Source organism: Wyeomyia smithii, chromosome 2, assembly GCF_029784165.1.
Source record: "Wyeomyia smithii strain HCP4-BCI-WySm-NY-G18 chromosome 2, ASM2978416v1, whole genome shotgun sequence".
In the NCBI taxonomy this organism is placed as follows: Eukaryota; Metazoa; Arthropoda; class Insecta; order Diptera; family Culicidae; genus Wyeomyia; species Wyeomyia smithii.
In genome coordinates, this window is record NC_073695.1 from 137,022,538 (window position 1) to 137,050,169 (window position 27,632).

At 40.1% G+C, this 27,632-nt stretch overlaps 1 protein-coding gene across 1 annotated transcript; it reads right to left on the reverse strand.

Moving 5' to 3' along the window:
* Window positions 1-9,095: 9,095 nt before the first annotated feature.
* LOC129719963 (uncharacterized) lies at window positions 9,096-9,905 on the reverse strand. The gene has a single exon (XM_055671369.1). The coding sequence runs from the start codon at window positions 9,903-9,905 to the stop codon at window positions 9,096-9,098; it is 810 nt and encodes a 269-aa protein (XP_055527344.1).
* Window positions 9,906-27,632: the final 17,727 nt, after the last annotated feature.

A 27,632-nucleotide genomic window follows, 5' to 3' on the forward strand; every position in this document is an offset into this window, starting at 1 on the left:
GTCTGGAGTTGGCAGAAGAAATGATTAAGTACTTTGTTTTGCTAATATTTAATTTAAGCTGTTTAAATTTCAACCAATTCGCCAGATAATGTAAATCTTGATTTAAAAGTGCCACAACGTCATTAGGATTCTTAGCCGCAATGAACAGAACAGTATCATCAGCAAATAAGTTGATATCGCAAAACCGTAAAACTCGCTTCATGTCATTAATATAAATAATGAACAAAATGGGCCCTAAAACACTTCCTTGCGGTACACCAAGTGTATTAGCAATGGAATCCGATTCAGAATCATTAAAACGAGTCTTCTGAGTTCTAGCACACAAATAGCTCTCAAACCATTTGTATGCTGTCCCTACGATACCAAAGCGCTCCAATGTTTGTAACAATAAGGGCCTAGAAATAGTTTCAAAAGCGCGTTTTAGATCCAAAAAACACCGCAAAAATAGTTTCTTTAGCCTCGATTTTTTCTTTCCATTTTGCTAACACCAGATTTAAAGCAGACTCACAAGAGTGACCCTCTCGATAACCTGATTGCTCTGGGATTAGCAAATCATTACTATTTAAATAATCCATCAGCTGGCCTTTCACAACTAGTTCTAAATTTTCTCTAATGTGTGCAACATATTAATGGGGCGGAACTCTTCGGCTTTATCCGTCCCATTAATCTTGGGGATAGGAACCACAAGTGATTCCTTCCAAACCTGAGGCACGTGCCCTGTTTGCAGTGATTCATTGACAAGGTCCAGCAGATCGTGTCCAATGACATGGAAGCAATCTTGTATTACTTTTGCGTTGACATTGTCGATACCAGCCGATCTCTCAAGAGAAAAACAAATATCTTTCAACTGTGCAAAAGTAATAGGATGAAAACCAGAAAAATTACAGTTATTATGGACCGGCTGTATTATTTCGAGAGGTTCGTTGATCAAATCAATACTCTGATTGATCGATTGAACACTATCAACGAAATAACTGTTGAATTACTTGCAATCACTCGCGCCGAATGTTCTTCTAAGCCGTTAAAAGTTATGGTTTGCGGGTAACTATCTTTACTTTTTATTAATGATTTTAAAATTTTCCATAACTCTTTGGCTATTATTTTGATGTTGATCAATCTTCCGTGTATATATTCACATCGTGCCTTTTTCAAGATGCGTGAGTATATATTCCGCGCAGCGGTGTACCTATTCCAATCATTGCTTTCATTACTTCTGCAAAATTTTTTGTACTTTTTATCTCTTTTACGTTTTAAACGCAAAAGTTCTAAAGAGTACCAGCTGTTCGAACTATGCAATTCAACATATATATATATATATAATATATATATATATATATATATATATATATATATATATATATATATATATATATATATATATATATATATATATATATATAATATATATATATATATATATATATATATATATATATACTATATATATATATATATATATATATATATATATATATATATATATATATATATATATATATATATTTATATACTATATATATATTTATATATATATATATATATATATATATATATATATATATATATATATATATATATATATATATATATATATATATATATATATATACATATCTATATATATATATATATATATATATTATATATATATATATATATATATATATATATATATATATATATATATATATATATATATATATATATATAATTTTGACTTTCTGTGCTAAATTTGCCTCTAAATCAAAATTCAAAGCGATGACATGTGAAAATTCTGTCGGCCACGATCTGCAAGGATGCCACAAGTCGTAAAATTGTGACTGTTATGAGGAAGCGTGTCCGGCGAAATGTAACGTTTAGTTTGTAATCCCACCCATCTGAGTATATCTATTGATTTGGTCCACAATATTTTGGCCGATTCTTTTTAAAAAAGAGGCTTGATAGAGTGTAAATGATACTTTCACAGCTCGCTTTTTCGCAAGTTCTTTGTTTCTGATGAGAAACTATTTGTCCTGGAGTGTGACTGATGCTACACAAAACAATCGAATGTGGGCAGCAGCAAGAGACAACATTTCAGAGTTCTGGAGGAGTGTTCCTCGATTGCAGAGTACAGCTTTATTGAAAGTCTCGGGAGCAATTTGCAAGCGAGTGAACTTCCTTTGATTTTCATTTACAAAGACGCCGAATTTAATGCTGTTTATTATAGAACGAAATCCGTGCCGCCTGTGACAGCTTCGAAAAGCGTTTGGAGTTGGTTAAGCTAGCTAAGGGAGGGTTAGCATTGTTCGTTCCGAAAATCTGCAAAAACAATACTAAGCCTGCTTGTCCCATCAATGATTTTTCACGCATATTTAACCCACTTGACATTTTCTAATCAAATTCGTTCCACTAAACACTCGTTTGTTTGATTTAGAGCATGGGACAAATATGCGTAGAACGGGTTATCATTATGGAATTTCGAAATGGTATCTCGTAAACACCGGTAGGTTTGAATGATTGAAAGAAAAACCCTACGAATTGAGACCTTAATATGCACAATATAAGCTCGAAATTTTTGAATCCACTTCAACCAGGAGGAACAGTTGATTTGAGACAAGCAAATCAAACTACAAACGTAATTTCACGCACAACACTGATTAGAGAAGCGAGTAGCTTGTAGAATGAACCTTTACACTCTTAGACAATTCGTTGTATATACTAGCTGGCCCGGCAAACTCCGAAAGGATGCTAAAAGTAAGAGCGCCTCCTATAAGGCAGTTGCCGAGAAGGTCCTCGGAAAGGATGTGCGAATTCGGGCTCTCCCCCCAGAGGTGACTCTCCAAAACCTGGACGAAATCACCGAGAGGTGCGATATCGCACAGGCCCTCAAGGATAAGTGCGGAGTGGAAGTGGCCACCGAGGCAATTCGTCTCCGTAAGGGTCCAGCGGAGACCCAGGTGGCAACTTTCCGGCTTGCATCGGCCGATGCAAACCTTGCCCTGAAGACAGCCAAACTTAAGGTTGGCTGGTCAGTATGCCCCCTAAGCATACTTCAGCAGCCGGACGTTTGCTTCAAGTGTTTTGAGGGAGGACACAAGTCCTGGACCTGCAAGGGGCCCGATAGGAGCCAGTTATGTAGGCGGTGTGGTGGTGCTGGCCATAAAGCTAAAGACTGCGAGGAGCCTCTAAAGTGCCTGTGTATTGGAAAACGGGACGCCAAACACTTTATGGGAGGCCCACGAAAGCCCAGCCGGTAAGGCGGCCACGAAACCACGGGCATGAGGGTGACACAATTGAACCTGAACCATTGCTATGCGGCACAGCAGCTGCTATACCAAGCAGCGCCTGAGTCGCGGTCGGACATCGCAATCGTATCGGATCCCTACTGCATTCCCCCCGGAAACGGTAATTGGGTTGCAGATAAGTCCAGTACGGCGGCCATATGCACGACCAGCAAGTTCCCGGTTCAGGAGGTTGTGTCAACCTCAAATGAAGAATACGCGGTTGCCAAGGTGGACGGAGTGTTCTACTGCAGTTGTTATGCTCCGCCACGTTGGTCTATCGAAAGGTTCACCCAGATGGTCGACATGTTATCTATGGAGCTGACGGGACTAACACCCTTAGTAGTGGCGGGCGATTTCAACGCTTGGGCTGTTGAATGGGGAAGCCGACGCACGAACCGGAGGGGTCAGATCTTGTTGGAAGCTTTGGCAAAGCTCAACCTAGATCTGGCCAACGTTGTAACCAAGTGTACATTCAGCAGAAATGGTGCGGAGTCGATCATCGACGTGACGTTCTCCAGCCCAGGACTGATCGTGAACTGGAGGGCAGACGATGGCTACACCTATAGTGACCACCAGTCGGTCTGGAATGGTGAGTCACCGGTATACTGGTGGACTGACGCGATAGCTGACCTTCGCAGTGTGTGCCTCCGTGCAAGACGTATGTTGCAACGTGCACGTACTGATGCACAAAGAGTAGAGCGCCGTGCAGAACTCGGATCTGCAAGATTGGCGCTCAAGCGTGCTATAAAGGCGAGCAAGAGGGCCTGCTTCGATAGGATATGTGCGAGTGCCAATACGAATCCGTGGGGTAACGCCTACAGGGTCGTAATGGCAAAGACCAAAGGCATGTTGGCGCCTGCGGAGCGATCACCAGCGATGCTGGAGCGCATCATCGAGGGACTCTTTCCACGCCACGAGCCAAATCCTTGGCCTCCGGCTGCCGAGTCTCACGTCCGACGTTCCAGTATCTCAGACACAGACCAGGGATGGTCGGCCAACCCGCCGGACAACCAATCCGTGAGCGACAGCAGCCGCGTAGAAGTTGAGGAGGAGGTAAGGGTTACGAATGAGGAACTCACCGTGATCGCCAACTACCTAAAGGTGAGCAAGGCACCGGAACCGGATGGAATCCCGAACTTGGCCATCGAGACGGCCATAAAAGTGGCCCCCGACCTATTTCGAGCAGTCATGCAGAAGTGCCTGAATGACTGCCTCTCTCCGGAGAGGTGGAAGCGACAAAGGTTGGTGCTGTTAGCGAAGGCGGGGAAACCGCCAGGGGACCCATCGGCATACAGACCTATCTGTCTGCTGAACATTGCGGGCAAGGTGCTTGAGAGGATCATCCTCAACAGACTGGTGAAGTACACAGAGGGTGTAAACGGTCTGGCAAGTAACCAGTTCGGCTTCCGGAAAGGTAGGTCCACGCTGGATGCTATTCTCTCTGTCACCAAGACGGCAGAGGTAGCACTTCAGTGGAAGAGTTGGGGTATTGGCTACTGCGCACTTGTCAAGCTCGGCGTGAGGAATGCGTTCAACAGTGCCAGTTGGGACTCCATAGCGCTCGCGCTTAGGAGCATCCACGTACCGGTGTCGTTGTACAAGATTTTGGAAAATTATTTCCAAAATCGAGTACTTGTTCACAACACGGAGGAGGGTCAAAAGTGCGTCCCAATCACAGCAGCTGTACCGCAAGGTTCCTTCCTGGGTCCGGTGCTGTGAAATGTCATGTATGACGGAGTGTTGAAACTAAAGTTCCCTGCAGGGGTTGTGATCGTCGGTTTCGCAGACGACATAACGCTAGAGGTCTACGGCGAGTCGATCGAAGAGGTCGAGTTGACGGCCGCACACTGCATACGCAAGGTCGAAGACTGGATGCACTTTAGGAAACTGGAGTTAGCGCATCATAATACGGAGGTCACGGTTGTGAATAACCGTAAATCAGCGCAACAGGCGGTGGTCAGAGTCGGAGACTGCACCATTACCTCAAAGCGATCTTTGAAGCTCTTGGGGGTTATGGTTGACGATAAGCTCACGTTCAAGAGTCACGTTGACTATGCCTGTAAGAGGGCTTCAACGGCCGTTGCAGGTCTATCTCGAATGATGTCTAATAGCTCAGCGGTGTATGGCAGCAAGCGTAAAGTTCTTGCATGCGTGGTTGCGTCCATACTTAGGTATGGTGGGCCAGTGTGGTCCAAAGCGCTAGGTACTAACAGTTATCGTGGTAAACTAGAAAGTACCTACAGGCTCATGTGCCTGAGGGTTGCGAGTGCGTATCGCACAGTGTCATACGACGCAATCTGCGTTCTGTCCGGCATGATGCCTATCAGCATAGCCATTAAGGAAGACGTAGAATGCTTCGATCAACGTGACACAAGAGGCATACGAGGCATTAGAAGATCATTATCGATGATCAGATGGCAGCAGGAATGGTCCAACTCCACGAAGGGTAGATGGACGCATCGACTTATTCCGAACATATCCGAATGGGTCGGAAGGCGCCATGGAGAAGTGAACTTCTACCTGACACAGATTCTGTCAGGTCATGATTGTTCCAGGCAGTATCTACACAGATTCGGGCATGAGGGGTCCCCCAATTGTCCCGAGTGCGTGGTTGTGGAAGAGACTGCTGAGCATGTCTTCTTCGTGTGTCCTCGTTTTGCGCATGCGCGTAGCGGCATGATGGTAGTGAGCGGGGCAGACACCACTTCGGACAACCTAGTTACAACCTATATATATATATATATATATATATATATATATATATATATACTAGCTGGCCCGGCCTATTTTTGTGTTCAATTTAATAATTTTCAACATTCGGAATTCATTGATTTCTTGCGATTTGGTGGAAATTCTTTATTTATTTGTTTTATTTATTTGTCAGCGTCTCGAACTTGTTATAACAAAGGTTCCACAGACTGTAAATTATTCTAAGGCTCTAATTCGATTCTTAAAAATACATTCAGAAATATTTAAATCGAATACTCTAGTGACACTGTTAAACGAACGAAGACATCTGTCCAGAGGATTATTAAAACCATAGGAAGTTCTATGACGTCTAATAAACAATAAGTCACGCTCACGCAATCGTCGAGTAGGGACATAAAACGATACATTACATAACAATGAAGGACTGTCAAGATTCCCCTGAATCAGATCAAACGCAAAAATCCTCTGCAAATTAGTACGTCTGGAATTAAGCGTCTCCAAGGCGATAAGTTTACAGCGGCTTACATAACTGTGCAGGTTAGCTGGGTCAGACCAAGACAAGTGGCGAAGGGCAAATCGAATAAAGCAACGCTGGACTCTCTCTAGTCGAATAATTTGCGTTGTATGAACTGGCAACCACACGCATACCGCATATTCCAAAATGCTCCGAACCAGCGAGCAAAACAGCGCCTTGAGAGCATAAATGTCGTTGAAGTCTTTGGTGGTACGTCGAATAAATCCTAGTGTTGCGAACGCTTTAGCGGTTGTGATAGAGATGTGCTCGTCTAACTTGAATTTACTATCAACGATGACTCCAAGATTTCGGATAGAAGCAACGCGTTGCAAGGTCTTTACTCCAATAGGGTAATCGAAATCGATTCTAGTTTGCCGGCGGGAATCCATAACATTTGATTTACATTTTTCGATGTTTAATTCCATCCCGTTTTCAAGGCACAAACGTTGTAACTCATTTATATCCGTCTGTAATACATAACAATCGAGGTGAGTCTTCACAATGCGAATTTCTCACATTTCAAACGAGAGCACAGATCGTTGATGAATAATATAAATATGAGCGGACCTAGGACACTACCTTGTGGAACGCCAGATGCGATGGAGAAGATGCGAGAATGCGAGCCGTTGACGTTGACGAAAGCATTTCGCTCTGTCAAATAGGAGCGCTGCCAATCTGTAATCCAGCATGGAAAACCCAAGTAATTGAGTTTAGCTATAGCAATATTATGTGGCACTTTGTCAAACGCCTTTGCGAAGTCGAAATATATGGTGTCGATCCGTTGTCTGTTCTCGATTTCATTTGAAAGGAAACTGGTAAACGTTATGAGATTCGTAGTTGTTGACCGTTTCTTTACAAACCCGTGTTGAGACTCTGATAACAATGGTAGAGAAGCAGCGTAGAGTACGTCGTGGACTAATCCTTCAAAGACTTTCGCCAGGCAGCACAAAATTGAAATACCACGATAATTCTCTACTGCGTGGCTAGAACCAGCTTTGTAAATCGGGCAAATTGAAGCGGTTTTCCATAAACTGGGAAATGTACTTTGACGTAGTGAGTTGTTGAAAATAATTTCTAACGGAATTTTCAGAGAATCAGCGCACTATTTCAGGAACAATGGCGGTAGATTATCAATTCACGGTCCCTTAGAAGCGTCTAACTTTTTCAAGGCAGACCACACATCATACTGGGATATTTCAACGAGCGGAAGATTGAGGTTGAAAGTTGGGCAGTTTTTGAGACTATCAGGTGAAAATGTTGGTGAGTTTGTGCTAGGCACGGATTCAAAAAAATCGGCGAACAGATTTGCTAAACCAATAGGTGATTTTGCAGTTGTGCCGTTCAGGGTCATCTCAGTAGGAAGGCGATTGGTGCGTTTGCTGTTGCGTATGAATGCCCAAAACGAAGAGGGACTTTGTTTAGCAGTCGTTTCCATACGAGCAATGTAATTACGAAACGCCACAGTTTGACATTCGCTGTAATGGGACTCAGTTGCACGAAGGCTCTCACGGTTTTCGGCTGTTCGTGCACGAAAATAACGCTTTCGGTATTTTCGAACAACATTACGAAGATGTTGCAGTTCCGCTGTCCACCATGGATTCCGATAAGGAAGTCGTCTACACCGTTTACGCGGAACATGTGCATTTAGGATACCGTACAGAGTGTTATAAAATGTACATACCGCTTCATTCGTATCCTTACCACAGAATAGCATTCTCTAGTCAACGGCAGACATAGCAGTGTTTAACCCCGGGAAGTCACAGCCTCAAAAGTCGAAGTCGTCAGTTTGGTCAAAAAGGTATCAATCACGTCTATGCGAAAAACAAACGGCATGTGATGATTGTCAATTCTGAGAAGAGCTGAGGGTGGTTCGATAAGTTCGACACTACTTGTTTCATTCACAAAGGCTAAGTGCAGTAAACGTCCGCGTGAATTCAATAGAGTGTTTATTTGATGGAGACCAGAAGCAACCATCGATTCAACTAATACGATTTCCTGTTCAGAAGATGCGTTTAACGGCAGCAAGCCATTGATGTCTTCGTCGTTACTCCATCTCAGCTGAGGAAGATTGTAATCTCCAACGACCACGATCTGGTCGGCATCTGACATGCGTTCACGAAGTTACAGAACAGCGGCAGTGTGCGAGGAATATAACAGCGGTTGCGAGTTAGGACGGAGATAGATTCTGCAAATGTAAATACTAGACTTCTGAAGCTTTACGCGATGAACAATGGCCTGCTCGAGGTTGTTGCGATTATCGATAGCTTCAGACCTGCAGCTCAGAGAAACTTTACCCGCAATTAAAACTCCTCCGCCACGTTGAAGGTTACTAGTGGATGAGCACCGATCGCATCGAAATATGCTGTAAGAAGACGATAGTTCCGCATTCGCGATATCCGACCGCAACCAAGTTTCCGTAAGTACAATAAAATCATAGTCGCATGACGAAAGCATCAAAAATAAATCTCGTGTTTTGGTACGAAGGCCTCTCACATTTTGGTAGTACACCGTTAAGTATTCCCGTGAAGAGTTGGTATGGCATGTGGGTTGAATTAAGAGTTCGGAGGACTGTATTCCTATGTTACTATTTACTGGAAGGGTTGATACCCCTACTGGCTCGTTGAAGTGGCTCCCGGGTCGAGGCGCGGCTTTGGTTTCCAAAAATTCCGAGTAATTGGCTCGCTGTCGATAAATTCCCGAAACTCAATTCCTTGAGGCCAGGTGGAAGGATTCATCTCTTTTGCTCTAAGAACCTTGAAGGATACAAACGATAACATCGAGAGTGGCTTTCCCTTCGGCGCCAACGGTTTCACTATGATATCGTTTGTTTGCAGACACTCTCGAGCAAGGTTTTGCACATCACTCTCCGACACTTCAGGGGAGATTTTAGTAAGGTATACCCAAAATTTGTCAACCGAACTCACCACAGGTCCTCCGAGTGCGCTATTTGCCTGTTGACCAGTCCCACGGAATATCTTCGTAGGCTGTCCCACTGGGTCCGGTGCATCCTCATCACGAGAACGCTTAGGTGTGTTGCGAGACCTGAATTGGAACTGACGTGGCATCGGTGGAAGCAGAGCAGGAGATAATCTATTGAAGCCCCCTTGGATTTCTTCCTTCAGTTCCGCGATCAGACTGTTTTTTATCTCAGCCTTCAATTCTTCGACCACAGTCTGATAAGCATCTTTGAGTTCCGACATGACAGTATTAGTTGAAGACATTGCATTCTTGAAACGAGCGTTTTTCATTAAATCACAAAACCCTTTGCAGAGCCAAAAGATAGCTGAGTTTCCACAAATATCCTTGTAGAACGACTCCGACAAATGAGCACATTTGTAATGGAAGTTAGCTTTGCAAAAACCTCTACAAACAACTTCCTTCCCCGACATAGCGTTGGAACAGCTGTTACAGAACTCCATCGTAGCTGTAACTCGATACTGCGACTTGACGAAATTAAACAATAGGCGTCACTCAAGCGTCACCGCGCAACAAAACTTGGCGATAACAGTAGAACTGGCAACACGATCAGCGACTGATGACAGATTGTCTCTAACACACACTAACTCACTTGGATGGTGATGCTGTTGTTTTGTTTACCTTTATGTAACGATGGATGATGCTGGCGTAGATGATTGAAGCAGAGCGTAGATTTTGAAAGTCTGGAACTAGCCGGACTGCAGTTGGATTTTTCGGAATGCGGAATGAGAAGACAAGCAAGCATCACGTTGAATATATTGTTTTGTATGGTACAGGTGCGTCAGATTATATAATGTATGGCTGAGTTTATGCTGCGAAACTGATGATCGGGTGATATGTTGTTAACGTTTTGGCGATCAATATCATTCATGAAGATGAATAAAAAATCATTCATGAAGATTGCATCAACAGTGCAGGTGGAGAGCGGCGAGGTGCGAGGGGTTTTTGGTTTAGAACAATGGCAGCGAGCAGCGTACTCAAACCACACTCTAGCCCGCTCGGAAAACTGAATTTCACTTATTCTACCTGCCTGGATGACTGAAAAAACTCTTTGTGGTGGTTGGCTGGATGGTTGCAGGCGAGTTATATGGCGATGAGCGATAGGAGGTGCAGACGACGAAATATTCACTAAATCAGCGATACGATACACTCAGGGCCACCAATACGTTCTTGAGGCAATGTTGAATTTTTTTGGCTTGCAAATGCTAAAATTTGCGGTTTTTCGTCTGTTACACATGATGAAAAATCTTAACTACTTCAATCACATAATTGTAGAGCACCGAAAGGTGCTATTATATTTCACAACAATAACAACACTGGCAAGTTTGTTCAATTATCACTATTTCGAATAACCATTCGCCGATGATTCTAATTCTCCCGTTTTCTCTAATAGAATTGCCTGCTACTTCCAATAATTCTGCAGCTACCGAAAACTCCATAACAGCCGCCAGATAGAAATTGAAACCCGGCTTTTCTTTCTTCGTCACGATTAGCATTCAACGTTCGTGTGGTATCGGTACAGTCATGGAATGAACAAAGCGCGTGTCAAAATCCTATGCACAGCAACACGCAACACCGTGATGTTATACTGTTGCTTGCCTGCTATCTGCCTTCATCCGCCACGTATAGAATAACTGCATATGTACTAAACGCAATCGATAAAAAGAAGAATTCAATTGTCTTCCAAAACACCAAACTGTACGTGTTAGGTATAAAGCTGCGTGTGCGAGATCTCTATCGGTCCGGCTCCGTCGGCTGCCAACATGAAACAAAATTAATATTTTGTGCATTCGCATTACGAACCAGAGACAGGAAGAAACTTGAAATAAAGGCGAAGTCTTGTACTTGTAAGACTCCGCCTTTATGTGTTGATGTATGGTGAACATGGTGACTTGTGTACCACTAGTGTCTATATAAAAACGCTTTTTTGTGTGAAATCAAGTGCTTTAGGTGATCTAGTGCTAGTGATCCGACGGCCAAATTGGAAATATAAACGAATAAGTAGAAGTGTATTTGCATGCTTTCGATTTATTCGTTTTTTTATAGATTTAATTTGTGTCAGCGCCGATCATCGCGTCTATATCTCATAGACGCTACGGCTGCTGGTTGAAACATTCATTGTTGTATTTTTGCATTGTTCGTTGCCTTTAGCCTTTGCCGTTGCTGCTGGACGAGTCCGGCCGGCGGTTGTTTGTTTATTTAGTATGGACTGTGCAAAGTGTGGTAATTTAGTTCGTGTTAGCGACGATCCCGTAGTTTGTGTGGGCAAGTGCAAATCTCGATTTCATCGAGTTTGTACGCCGCTCACTAAAATAGCGGCGAAAGTCGTTAACGATAATGAAAATATTATTTTCAAATGTGCATCATGTTTATCGGCCCAAGAAGACGGCGGGAAAGATTATGCTATGAGTAGTGATCTGACGGAGATCAAGAGTGTATTGTTATCGTTGTATCAGTCGCTCACACTCAAAGCGGAATTAAAACCCAGATAAACAGCGCGATTGCTAATGGAATTGAAAGTATTTTAAAATCAATCAGCAACTCTCTTAGTGAGAGTATGGCAAACATTGAAGCCAATGTTGCCGAAAAGCTGGATGATTTTATAATGAATTTAATTGGTACCAATAATGATCGGGATAAAAATGCTGTAATGAGCAGAAAAAGGTCTAGAACTGAGAGAACGATTCACTCTGAGTCGGACTATATTCCCAACAAGGAAAAAATAATTTCGAATAAGCGTGACGAACCAATAGAAGATGCGGTTAAGCAAAATGAAAAAAAAAAAGCAAAGCCTTGGTGCTACATTCCGTATCGGAACTCGACCTTCTGTTTATTATACACAGACTTCGCAGCCAACTGTTAAGGGTACAGGACAATTGCGGGGCTAGCGCTACGATCCTACTGACACTAACAGTCTTTCCCGAGCCGAGACTCGAACCTACGACGACTGGCTTGTTAGGCCAGCATCGTACCTCGAGACCGACGAGGTTTTTATTTCTAATAATTCTTTGACATACGCCAACGTTTTGGCGCGGTCGAGTGGGAATGCAAATAAATTGAAGCGTGTGGAAAATCGTAAGACTCGGCCGGTCATTGTGATTAAACCAGTCGAGTCTTCTCAATCTAGTGAAGATACTAGTTTTTTTTGAAAAACAATTTAGATCCGAAAATACACAAAAATAGAAACTAGAAACGGGTAAGCAGGTTCAAAAATTGCTGAGTGTGCAATAGGGGATAACATTGAGGTCGTGAAAAAGGATATTGAAAGCAATTCAGGTGAAAAATATAATGCTGTTATTCCTACAAACGCTAAGCCTAAGTTGAAAATTGTGGGAATGAGTGATCAATATTCCCCCGAAGTCTTTGTTGACTTGTTAAAAAGTCAAAATAATGACCTCGGTATTAATGAAGTCAAAGTTATTGCTCAATGTGTAAATTCAAGCTTCAAATATAATAAGTATAACACAATTTTTGAAGTTGATAAGGACACTTTTAACCACTTGATGACTGCTGGTAAAGTAAACATTGGGTGGGATAGGTGTTCGATTCAAGAGGCCGTTAATGTTCTACGTTGCTTCAAATGTGGAGAATTTGGACACAAAAGCACTGAATGTGTTAATACTGAAACGTGCTCTAAGTGTAGCGGACAACATAAAACATCGGAATGCTCTTCGACTGATTTTAACTGCGTAATTTGTTTAAAATCTAATAAAGAATTTAGTTTGAACTTGGACGTAAAACATCCAGCATTTAGTACAAGTGTCCGCTATATCGGAGACTGTTTGAAAAAAGAAAAAGCAACATGTTGTTAAGTAATCTTGTGGAAACAACACGTCCGATGTTAGTGTTGCTAGCTGGAACTCAGATAGTTGAAGCTGATTCATTTGATCAATTCAACATTCCGGGTTATAAAGTTGTTTTTTACCTGTCACACTCCAGGCATACAGGAGGGGTTGCTATTTACGCCAAGGAATCTATTAAATTCAACACTCGGTTAAACGAATGTGTTGAAAACAATTGGTTCCTGGGTATATCAGTTGAAAAAGGCATGACGATGGGAAATTTACGATACGGACAGAATCTGTGCGAATCGCATATGGAATCCAAATGTAGGAATCTTCAAGAATCTAAATGTAGGAATTCTGAGGTTTCTTTTCGACAGGATCGTGAGACGAATTGTTTTTGCGATACAGACGGAATATTTTTACGCGGTTTGCTTGTAAGGGGTTTTTACGCGGTGTTTTGACTGAAAGCGTATTTTTTTACGCAGGTTTTCGAATCAATCATGTTGCTCACGCAGAATTTCAAATTACCGCGGATTTTTGAATGACGCAGTGTGATTTTACGCGCATTTTTGAATTACGGCGTTTTTTACACGGAATTTTGAATTGCCGAATTTTTTACACGTTTTTTTATGAGGTACGTTTCCCACGCGTAAAAACACTGAATGTATCATAACCAGGGATGTCATGTAGAAAACTTCATGTGGTTTTCGACGAGTTTTCTACGTAGAATACCTAACCAAAAACGAGTATTCTACGAAAACCTACAAAGAGATTTTTGTGGTAAATTACATGATGAACAATCCAAACTTAAGTTTAAAAATACTCTTTCTTTTTAATTGTGATGATTATTTTGTGTGAATTGAGAACGAATTTTACATTTAAAATCGTTGCTTTTACTCTCCGTCGATTAAATTTGTTTTTGATGTGTTTTATGAGTTTTCGTATTAGAAATACCTCCCGTTTCCAAAATATTCTATGGCTTTCTAGCCAGTACAAGCAACAAACCTAGGTATGTTTAATTTTATCTTCAAAACATTATATAAATTTGTAAATTAAGTAGCAATTCAGAACCCAAAAAATGAGTAATTACTTGACTCAAAACTGAGTAATACTGTACCCGCAAAATTTTGCAATTTTGTTACCTCTAGTGTTGGGTACCCCAAGAATTTTATCCGAAAAAACTACCTTTTGCCTCACAAAATGACTGCCAGATTTTTTTCAGGTTTTATTTTTGCCCTTTCCAAATTATCAAAAAATTGACCTGGCAACGCTGATTGAGATGTTGGGTATGCTCTAAATATATGAGATTTGAAAGCGATAGCATAGTTCTGTAGAAATCAGGCCTTAGATGCGCCTTTGCTGTTGTACTGGTTTTGTATGTGACGTATATTATGCGAATTTGCTTTCATTAGCATTTTTGGATGACGACAAATATGTTGTTGAACCGTGAATTACTATTGAAATTATTGAGTGAAAGCTTTGTATGCTTTTTTGAGTTTCTTTATCATTGCTTGTTTCGTCATAAATACAAAATAGTCCGGAAAAACACTTTCTTGCTCCTTTGTGTTATTTTTTTTTGGTTAGATTAATTCTTCCGTTTCTTAAATACACCCAATGAGCGCAGCGAATGGCATTTTAAGATTCATACTCTGAATTTTCGAGTGTTTGAGAGTTTTCTACTTGCAAGAGGTTTTCTACCGTAGAAAATGTAGAATGCAGTTTTCTACGTAGATCACTTACGAGTCCCGAAAAATCGCGTAGAATACCATCCCTGATCATAACAATTTTTTTTATTACAGCGTTTTTACGCGGAATTTAGAATTACGAGTTTTTTACGCGGATTTTCAAGAGATACGTTTACCCGCGTAAAGAAAAATCTAACATAACACTTAGCAATACTTACCGTAATGTGTCTATCTCTTTTCCAGATGAAGTTGAAGAATGTAACCAACATCATAACAAATATTATACACATTGCGAGAGAGATGGAATGGTAAACTTGCTTCCATTTTTAGATCAAATTGTGCTCCTGAGAAGACGGTGGATCTTATTGAGGAAATAAAGACTCCAACTTGATTTAGATTATCTTTTTCTCAGAGTGTTCTACTTGCCTATTTAATTCTGTAACTTGTTAATTCTGTTCTGGAAGTATACAAGACCTATATTTGGAAGTCAATATTACTTCCACACTTGTGTAATTGATGGTTAACAAATGAAAATTTTTCATTGAATAAATTCAATTTCAGCCAAACTAGATTCACCAATATTTTTATTTGGCTTTCTCTGATCTGAATCTGAAATGATATGATTTAGAAAGATTAAAAATCAAACATATATATATATCAACGACGAAAACTGAACACTGACTGACCATGGATATTGCGTCCATCTAGCATCAAGCCGAAGTTGCTTCAACTTCTTAGAATGTGAATGGAACTTTTCTGAATATGCGAACAGAATTACAAATTTCAACAACTGACACTAGCACGGACAGACTATAACCAGACTGACGTCCCGGTTAGAATACACTCAAATATATGTTCGTAGTACCGATAGGTTTAGCATAGAATCCCTAGGATTTCTCACATTGGATTCGTGGGCGTTCGCGATAAGGTATCCTCCAGACTGCCAGCCCTGTCTATGGGACTAAAATTCTTGAATAGGAATCGTGTAATGAAAATTTTTCGGATACGAACATTCTCACTTCAACCGTTTTGAGCACGATGGGACCCAAAAATTGAAATTATTGCATCTTTTGCAATTTCCCTCCGAATTCGATAGTTAGCACCAGAACATTTAGTGATTTATCTACTCTCAAATTAGCGTCAGTCTTACATTCCCGAGAATCCGGTTTTCCCGAAACTGAGGAATTTCATGAATATTCGAACAGAATCTAATAACTATTGGTTCATAGTACAATTACTTTCACAGTCTATTTTTATGTTTTTGGATATTGTGATTCTATGCCCTCAAAATGTACCTTCCGGAATTGATTCCACTGGGGCTTGTAGTGGCCATTAAAACAATCAAATAAAACAAGGTCAAACAATCGGGATGACATCCAGAGACTGAAAAATGACCGCTGACATCAATTTCAATTTCAAGATGGCGACTTCCGGTTTTTATAAAACAAATTAATGGCCTAATACCACCAAATTTGGGTACTCCCGGAATCAAAATGATGCCGAGATTAGAAAACGACTCTGAAAACACACAACTTCGGAAGGCTTGAAATATCAAAACAGAATCAACTCCAAATTCAGCTCAAAATAATCGAAAACCGTCCCCGGAGGCTGTAAAAAGCCAACAATGGAAATGATGGTTTAAAACACTGTATTGTAAGAAAAGGTCAAAATAAAACATGATCAAAATTCAGCCAAATCGGGCTTTAAAATGCTTCTTAGGTACAGAAAAAAAAACAGAAAAACATAAAAATTTGTCTTAATACATGTAAAAAATTCTCTGAAACAAACTACAAACTACAGACTCTGATCGATTTTGGCACGGTTCAATTTTGACACTATTCGATTTTGGCACATGTGCCAAAAACGAACGATTATGTTTATTAATATTTCGTAGTTTCCTCGTCTTTCCGCTAACTAACTTAAGCTCAACAGCCGCCGAAAGAATGTTAATCAATTCCTTTATGTTACCAATGCAGATGGCCACCCATCGAGCGACACCTTGAACGACTATGAATCCGAAAGGTAGTCCATTGGTGGCATTATCTAGTGCCTAGGTTGCAGCGCAATTGTTGAATAACCCTTCTAAATGATAGAAAAAGGTAGAGTAGGAAAGTAATTTCAAATTTAACTAAAAGTAATGCCATGGATGGATCAGACTAAAATTTTAATTTAAGCTCACAGCTTAGTTTGAAGTGCCTCAAAGAGTTAAAATCCAAAAAAATTAATAGTACCTCTGTCAACAAAAATGAAATGATTATATCTTATTTTATTCGAAATTTTTGAAATGACGTCATCCCGGTTCTTAAAATACCTATATTATATGGTATTTGATCTCGTTTTATTTAATTGTTTTCTTCATAAGCCCCAGTGGAATCTGTCCCGGAAGGACAATTTTGAGGGCATATCACTAGAACACCCAAAACCATAGAAATAGCCTGTGAAAGTAATTTTAGATAATTCGAACCAATTATGTAAGATTCTTTTTGAATACTCATAAAATTCCTCAGTTTTGGAACATATCTCCGGAAAACCGAATTCCCGGGAGAGGAGAATTCCTTCGGGGCATCGCTAACGCTCATTTGAAAGTAGATCATTCACTTAATCTTTTCACGTTGAAACTATAGAAATCGGATGAAAATTGCAAAAGACGCATGAATTTTAATTTTTGGGTACCCTGGTACCCTGTCGAGCACTAATGGGTAAACTGAAAGCTTTTGTATCCGAAGATTTATCATAGCATGATACTCATTCAAGAATCCTAGTCCCATAGACAGGGCATTCCTGAGGATTCTTTTTTCAGGATTCCTTTTCACGGACGCCCACGATTCCAATGTGAGGAATCCTAGGGAATCTATGCGAAACCTGTGTGTTCGTCCGGTTGACGTCCCGGGTAGAATTAATTTATATACATCCGGTCGAACACATACGGTTCGCATAGATTCCCTAGGATTCCTCACTTCAGAATCGTGGGTGTCCTCTTTCAGGTATCCTGGAAAAAGAATCCTCAGGAATTCCCTGTGCAAGGGACTAGGATTCTTCAATGAGAATCGTGTAATGAGAAGTCTTCGGATTCCAATGTGGAATCCTGCAGAATCCGATGGATTCTCACTGCACGATTCTTATTCAAGAATCCTAGTCCCATAGACAGGAAATTCCTAAGGTTTCTTTTTTCAGGATTCCTTTTCACGGACGCTCACGTTTCCAATGCGAGGAATCCTAGAGAATCTATGCGAATCGTATGTGTTCGTCCGGGAACTGTAGCTTTGATGGTTTTCATCCAATTACTTCTGCAGAGTTGAAAGATATTTGTTTTTCTTTGAAGAGATCGGCTGGTATCGACAATGTCAACGCAAAAGTAATACAAGATTGCTTTCATGTCATTGGACACGATCTGCTGGACCTTATTATGAATCGCTGCGAACGAGGCACGTGCCTGAAGTTTGGAAGGAATCGCTTGTGGGTTCTATCCCCAAGATTAATGGGACGGATAAAGCCAAAGACTTCCGGCCCATTAACATGTTGCACACATTAGAGAAAACTTCAGAACTAATTGTAAAAGGCCAGCTGATGGATTATTTAAATAGTAATGATTTGCTAATCCCAGAGCAATCAGGTTATCGAGAGGGGCACTCTTGTGAGTCTGCATTAAATCTGGTGTTATCAAAATGCAAAGAAAAAATCGAAGCTTAAGAAACTATTCTTGCTGTATTTTTGGATCTAAAACGCGCTTTTGAAACAATTTCTAGTCCCTTATTGTTACAAACATTGGAGCGCTTTGGTATCGTAGGGACAGCGTACAAATGGTTTGAAAGCTATTTGTGTGCTAGAACTCAAAAGACTCGTTTTAATGATTTTGAATCGGATTCCATGGCTAATACACTTGGTGTACCGCAAGGAAATGTTTTAGGGCCCATTTTGTTCATAATTTACACTGTTCACTGTTCTGTTCATTGCAGCAAAAAATTCAAACGTTATTGTTGCAGTTTTGAATCAAGATTTACATTATTTGGCGAATTGGTTAAAATTTAAACAGCTTAAATTAAATATTAGTAAAACACAGTACTTGATTATTTCTTCTGCCAACTCCAGACCAGACGTAAACATTGTAATTGATGGTGAGACGATTGATCGCGTGAATGAAATAAAGTATCTTGGAGTTATTATTGATGACAAGTTAATTTCAAAGTCTCACATAGATAATGTCATCAAGAAAATGGCGGAAAAATACGGTATCTTGTGCCGTTTGAAAAATGAATCGAGTGTTAGTAGTAAAATTAGTCTTTATAAGTCAATCATTTCACCACTTATAGATTTTTGTTCATCCATACTATTTCTTGCAAACAATACACAAATGTTGAGACTGCAGCGCTTACAAAATAAAGTAATGCGATTAATATTAAGATGTAATAGATACACTTCCTCGAGTTTTATGCTGGACGCATTGCAATGGCTATCTGTGAAACAAAGAGTTTATTTTTTGACAATGGTGTTTCTATATGAAATTTTAAATAACATGTTGCTTCGCTATTTGTGTGATCGAATTGATAGAGGAAGTGATTTTCATAGGCACAACACTAGAAACGCGGTTGATGCTAGAACATCACATTTTTTATTTAATCGGAAGATCACAGAACTCTCTGTTGTACAAAGAAATTAACTTTTTCAATTCGATGCCAAGACAGGTTAAACGTTCAGCAACCATGGCGGAGTTTAAAAGGCTTTGTATTTCACACATAAAGTCTGTTTTGTAGACAGATTCTATAGAATTTTTTGTAAATTAATGACGAAGATTGTAAAATTTAAATATTTTTGCCTTTCTCCTAGGAAGGTATAGCAATCACTAGAAAAACCAAAGGTATAAAAGTGGTCCCAATGGCCGAATGTCATATACCACTCGACCCCTTTCGAGGAACTGAGCATTTTCTGTATGACATACATATGTATGTGTGTTTGTGCGTGTGTGTATGTGCAACTTTTTTGACGTAGAATTACGTCTTACGGCAACATATACAGGGGACCAATTTCATTACAAGGATCCAATTTCAAAAACCAAAAACATCGAGAGCGTCACAAAAATTGTCCATTTTCAACCGTTTTAAGCTCAGTCAGTTTCCAACCGATTTTCGTTATTTTTGCAGTAATCGATTGGAAAATCAACCAAGCACCCGTCCAAATGCAGAAAGTTGTAAGCTGATTGTTCGAATGATTGTACTATTGAAAATTGTCAAGCCTTGTCGAAACGCAAATGTCGACCTTTGATTGGTCGCACAATGCTTCTTTCCCTAACAAGGTCGACAGAATATACCTAGTTGACTAATAATGCGCGCTTTGTGTTTTATGTATAATTCATTCCATGATTGTGCCGATACCACACGGACGTTGGTTGCTGATCGTGAAGAAGAAAGAAAAGCCGGGTTTCAATTTCTGGCTGATCGTTCTGGGCGCGTTGATACTTAAGAACCTGTATATCTGGCGGCTGTTATGGAGTTTTCGGTAGCTGCAGAATTATTGGAAATGACAGGCAATTCTACTAGAGAAAACGGGAGATCTAGAATCATCGGCGAATGGTTATCCGGAATGATGATAATTGAACAAACTTGCCAGTGTTGTTACTGTAGTGAAATATAATAGCACCTTTTGGTGCTCTTCAACTATGTGATTGAAGTAGTTAAAATTTTTCATCGTGTGTAACAGACGGAAAACCGCGAATTTCAGCATTTGCAAGCGAGGAAAAATTCAACATTGCCTCAAAAACGTGTTGGTGGCCCTGAGAAGGACCGGTTATAATTTATACTTGTTCTCGTGCTGGATGGCAGCAGATTAGTGATGGGAAACTAATCGATACTTATCGATAATATCGATAAATGCTGGTCATCGATATTATTGTTAATTTTTTGACGTTAACGATAATTATCGATATTATAAGGGTGAGCACAAGTCAGTGCGGCTGGTTACTGGAGGAGACCCAACAGAAGGAGACCTCTCCTACCCTACCCCAGGAGTTGCTTTTGCCGCTAGGTATTTGTTGGGTGCTGCTATTCGACAAGATTTAGCATTGTTGCCCCGGGTGTCACTGAGTTTCTGAGAAATAATGGTAACTAAAAAGGTATTTATAGTTTTAAGTTTTTTAAGAACAGATGAATTCGACAACTTAGTACTGGAGAACTTTAAAAAAATATCCAAACTTTTTGTACCATCTCATGAAAAGCAATGATACGAATTTGTTATAAAATGCATTTTCTTTGGCTTGCCAACTCTTATAATATGATGGACATGCATAGCGGCAGTCTATTGGTAATTCTCTGGTAATTGTTCAGTTTAACTTGGAGCTGTTTAAGTTTAAAGTATCTGTTACCCAACAAACAATTTTTAGTTCCACTAAAAATCAAAATCAACGAAATTGTTGCGCCAAAAAAGTATCTTGATTTATACAGGGGATAGACAAAATAATTGAGATAAGTAAAATTCTCTCGAATTTTAAATGGACAGAACTTTACGAAAAATGGATCAATTTTGATAACAGGTTTCATTTCACTGGAAAACAGTATTATATTAGTATTACTTGGGAACTGTGACCAACCTACACCGAAAATGTTTCGGATTTCAAAAGTATGTGTCAAAGTGTACATTTTTGCAACGCATACAACGTTTTAGGCAACTAAATTGTCTATCTAAAATACTTTATTAAAAAAAATCTGAGATCACCGATATTTTCTAAAATCATTTTTTGTTTTTAAAATTATATTTTGTTCAGAGTAGGATCTCCATTTTATTATATTTTTGAAGGAAAGTTCAGATAATTTTTACTAAGATATATTGATTCATAAGAAAAAGGTTCAAATACACTTAGGTTTTCTTACGCGGGGGATACATGCCTCGTGAAAAAACCATGTTGATTCAGAAATCCGCTTGATAAACCGCTTTAATTCAAAAATTCGCGTAAAAAACCACGTTAATTTGAAAATCTGCATAAATAACCTTTTAGAGAAAATCCGCGTGAAAATAAGCTGACCTTTTAAAATGTTAATTCAGATAAATTTTCAAACTCAAGTTTGCAAAGTTGCTTGGTTTAATAAGACCTACACACCTACAATATTCGATTGAATTCTGCTAGAGTGCTGCAAGCTCAAAGAAAATTAGTACCCAACAGGGAAAAAACCGCCAAAATCAATACCCATACTTAATAAATGCATACCTCGATGATTCCTTGGCGAATTTTCAATCTTTGGCTTCCAATAAACCCGAAATAAATTCTGATTTATTGACAACATATAAACCTAAGTGAAACAGAATGTCAGAAAAAGTTCTACGCGTTGCAAAAATGTACACTTTGGCACACACTCCGGAAATCCGAAACATTTCCAGTGACCCTTGGTCACGTCCAGTTTTGTCAGAATTGATTCATTTTTCGTGAAGTTTTGGCCATTTAAAAATTGACAGAATTTTGCCTGCTTCAATTATTTCCCTTATTATACAACCTTCAAAACGAACTTCGGCTTGATACTACTCCGTAGAAAGCACTCCCGGCGTAAAATCCGAAGACTTTCCAAAACAAACTGTTTAACTCGTCCGGTTGTTCGTATTTTCAATCGCAGTATCGTAAGATTTGTCATTCAAGGCCTTAACGTTGCGGTTGCGTTTGCGGCAATTTGACAGTTAGCCCATACATTTACTGTCACATTGACGTCAACGCAACGCAAACGTATCCATTCTATTTGGGCCATCTCTGTCTCTGTTTTTAGCAATTTTATCTAGCAAAATTGCATTTGTCGAATAACGTTTGCGGTAAAAAAAATGGACAAAAATTGCCGATTTTTCATGGGTTTACCTTCAACCGCACTGACGAAACTACTGATGCATCATCAATCATAGTAACCCATGAGTAAGCAAAAAAAAAAATTGACAGCTCTATCAGTCAAACTCTAACTGTGATGGCGAAAAAAGTGAAGCTACTCCGTTCAGAAGTGTGCGCGTTCAAAGAACGGTACCCCGCCGCGTCAAAAACGGACATCGTGCGGCACTTTGTGGACGCCGGGAATACCGGTTCTGGCATCTACAACATCTTGACATTATTGGCCAACGATCAGAGCATCGAAAGAAAGTCCGGTTCCGGACGGCAAACGACCCTGAGCGACAAGAAGCTTCAAAGGATGCTGAACAGGAAGACCGAGGGAAAAGTGGCTAAATCGCTGCGTGCACTTGGCCGAGAGGTTGGTGCATGCTCTAAATCAGTGTGGAGAACATGGACATGCATGCAGGAAGCGGCAGTCCCGTCCACTGGTCTCGGAGCTGCAGGCAATGACGCAGCAACAGCGGTTGAATTAGATGGTCAAGTCGATTTTCCCGGTGAATCGCGGCGCGGCAGTGGTATTGGACGACTAGACCTATCTCACCCTGGATGGCAACGACTAGCAGGGCTCTTCGTGTTTTACCTCCCCCACGAAGGAAGTGAGCACCGAGGTAAAGTTTATTTCACAGACCAAGTTCCCCAAGAAGGTGCGGCTTTGGCTGACAATCAGTGAGAAAGGGATGTCAAAGTTGCTCTTCTTTCGCTCCGGGCTGGCCGTGAACGGAGAAATTTATGGTACGAAGTGCCTGACAGAAGTTGCGTCGTTCATCAAGAAATACCATAAGCGCGAAGACACGGTGTTCTGGCCAGATTGGACGTCGGCCAACTATTTGAAGCGATCGTTGGAGGAAATGGAGCGGCTGAATATCGATGTGGTATCAAAGTCGGCGTATCCGCCCAATGTCCCCCACCTGCTTCCCATCGAGAATTTCTGGACAAACTTGAAGCGCAAGACCTATTCCAACAATTTTGTCGCGAAAACGGAGGAGGAATTAATAAAAAACGAAGGAAGAGCTTAAAAACACCGCCATGGCGAATGTTCCGGTTAACTGCCGGAAGGCTGCACGCAAGGACGTAATATTTTTTTGTGAGGAAGCTAACATGATAACCTCCCATGGGAAATTAATCCAACTGAATTATCTGTTATAGTTTTTTTTTCATCACCATCTGAAATATTTTTTTTCCATCACCATCTGAAAAAATATTTTTTTACCGCAAACGTTAGCTATCAAATTATCGATACTTATCAATAATATCGATAAAAGCCCCGGAATTATCGATTGTTATCGATGTTTGTTTCGGGCGATATTTCCCATCACTACAACAGATAACAGAAATGCAGCACTTACGCTCTTGCGTCTTAAATTGAAACGGTTATATTTTGATACCTCAGCAGAATTTTGACCGTCTTACTCATGTCTACCATCGGCAATGTCAAACACGCAATAATCTGCTTTCATACGACACGGGGACGGGAACATTTTCTTCAACCAAGCTGCGCAACACAAAACATGTTATTTTGTTGCTTCAATGAGAGTGCTCGACGGAACGTCCACAAGAAATCGTTTTTGTACAAACGTGCTACGAAACTGAGGAAAAACTTTAGAAACTGAAAAAAGAGGTGGAGCTTATCAAATGATCGCTCTGAGCCAGAATGAAGAGATGTATTTTTTTTTCGAACGTTGCAGTATGGTATAACTGGAAATGATTAAGTCACACATATTTTTCAGTTATATGTATCATTCAACAACATTCGAAATAATTATTATGTCAGAGCGGATATTGCGCGCTATCTGACTATGAAGCATTTATGCAACAATTGAATGGAAATTGCAATTGCAGCAATCGGCCTTTTTCAAAGCTACTAAATGTATTTCGAAGAGCATATTGAATGGTTATCAATAAACTGCAACTGAGGTTTAATGCTGCTGCAAATGTACAGCAGTCAGCACGTTCTGCTCACGATGCTGAGTCTATTTTAGAAAATTCACAACTCTTCATTAACAAGGGTGTAACTTCTTGTAGAAGACGGTTAAAGTTTAACATCACAGCAGCTCATGTCTACCATCGGCAATTTCAAACACGCAATTATCTGCTTCCATGCGACACGGGAACGAGAACATTTTCTTCAATCAAGCTGCGCAACACGACACAAAACATGTTATTTTGTTGCTTCAATGAGAGTGCTATCGGTCCGGCTCGACAGTATGTCCACAAGAAATCATTTTGTACATCCGTGCTACGGAACTGAGGAAAAACTTTAGAAACTGAAAAAAGAGGTGGAGCTTATCAAATGATCGCTCTGAGCCAGAATAAAGTCACACATATTTTTCAAGTTATATCATTCCACCACGTACGAAAAATAATTCATTCCTATTTTCATCCCTATATAATAGCCTGTTTTAGTCGAAGCCGCTCATAATAGTTCTGAACAGCGACAACAGAAGTCCTTCCTTAGCAGCAGCGGAAGCAGTGCAGTGGGTACCATCGATAGCGGATAGCGGCCACAACTGTGGCATGGCTGCGGATAAGCGTAGCAGTTTCAGCGGATCTCAGCATCGATAGCAGCTTGGCCAGCAGATGCAGGTACAGCGGATACCCATGGCAGCGTATAGCGGCCACAACTGTGGCATGGCTATGCATGGCGTAGCTGTTACAGCGGGTATATCAGCATCGATAGTAGCAGGATCAGCTGATGCAAGGACACTCCCTTCACTTGCGTAATGTCCACGGTCCATACAATTTTTTTTAGAATTTATATGGGCAGTTGTCCACGGAGGGGGAAGGGGGGGGGTTCAAAATCGTTAAAAATCTGTCCACGTGGTATGTGGATGGCCCCTTTTAAGGACAACAAATGAATTAACGAAGATTTAATTTTGAAGTAGAATACTTCCCTCAGGAAGTTCGGCTACATAGGGATGTGAAATGAAAATCTAAAACTGAAAAAAGTGGGAAAAATTTCAAATGCTAATAAATCGATTAGTTTTCGATGGATTTCCTTCGTTTTTGCAGCAATCGATTAGAAAATCTTCTAAGATTCCTACCAAATGCATGAAATTGCAATTTCATCATTCGAACTATTGTACTATTGAAAACTCTTAAGCCTTGTCAAAACACAATATTCGACCTCTGATTGGTCGTTATACCGCGCTTTCCCAAGCACGGTCGGCAGAGTTATGGATTAAGTAAATTGGGAATGCATGATTCGGCCTATATAAGAGCTTCATCAGATAATAAACAGACATATCATCGGATATTAAATTGAACAACTGAAATTTGAAGAACACAAATGAATATTTGAAGAGTTAATATTTTCTCGATTTGCGCTATAATCCAAAGTTAATTATCTTCATCTACATGCATACTCTGACTATTATTACGTGTTTGCGTCGCTTAGTGTTTGGCTACGGTCATGCAGAACGCAAATAACGGCGCGATGCAATTCGTAGCCCGTAGCCTTTGTTCCGTTAGCGTTTAATGATGTCGTATTAAATATGCATATTACAATTCGGCAGCACTCCAACTTCTCATTTGCACAAAACTTGAAAATATTCAATGAACTTCATTCAAAATATCAAAATAAAAGAAATTACAATACTGCCAATGAACGGCCAACGTTTATTTACTAGAAAAAATGACTGACACGCAAGCAGCCGGGTTATCTTTCTTGTAAAAGTATTCTACTTCAACCTTGCGGTCGTGGCTTTGCATACAAATGATTAACCCTAATCGAGTGCATTTCCAAAGCTATTAAGTGTTAAGTGTACAGGACAATCGCGGGGTCAGCGCTATGATCCTACTAACACTAACAGTCTCTCCCGAGCCGAGACTCGAACCTACGACAACTGGCTTGTTAGGCCAGCATCGTACGTCGAGACCAGCTGGGAGGGTATTGACATAAGACAGGCTGTCGTAATTCTACGTTAACCTTGCGGTCGTTTCTTATAAACAACCTCATCCACTTATTTTCTCACTCACTTTTCTCAGAGATGGCTGGACTGATTTTCATTAAATTAAATGCCAATGAAGGGTCTAGTTGCGCTATGGGTTGCTATTGAATTTCATTGTAATCGGATTTTTAGTTTAGAGGTTATGTATCAAAATGTAAAAATCATGAAACATCAATATCTCAAAAACCGCATAACCGATTTCAATAAAACAGGTTTCAAATGATCGGACTGGCTTCAAAACCCTTAACTTTTAAATTTCGTTATGATTGAACATATGGTTTAAAAGTTATGTAAAGAAAAGTTATCCTGAGGTTGTTTAAACTCACTCATTTTTTTCAGAGATGGCTGAACTAATCTTCACAAAATTAGTGTCAAATTAAAGGTCTAGTTGCTAGTGTAATCGGATTGTAACGTTGTCCGTTGTTCACGAAAATTAAAATCACATAATGAAAGTAAACATATTGACTTTCTTCTAACGATCACTGGCTAATTAAAAGGTAGAAAAGTGATCCAAATGGCCGAATGTTCTATACTACTCGACTCAGTTCGACGAACCGAGCATTTTCTGCATGTATGCATGTATAGGTGTATATGTTTGTGTGTGGGTGTGTACGTGTGTATGTGCACTAGGATGGGACAAATAATAAATGTTAGCTCCCATGCACTTTTCGTGTTCCTTATGGCTGTGCGTAACAACTGTGTAACTTTTCAGATCGATCGGCGAATCGCCCGATTTTTAAAGTTTCCATACGATTTTATATGGGAAAATCCACTTTTTCAAAACTTATTCTCTAGAAAATCCCAGTTTGCTCCCAAAAATATATCGATACATGATATTTGTAGGAAATTTTCCTGGGAAAAACTCTTCTGAAGACCGTAAGGCGCTACGATGCTTGTAGAA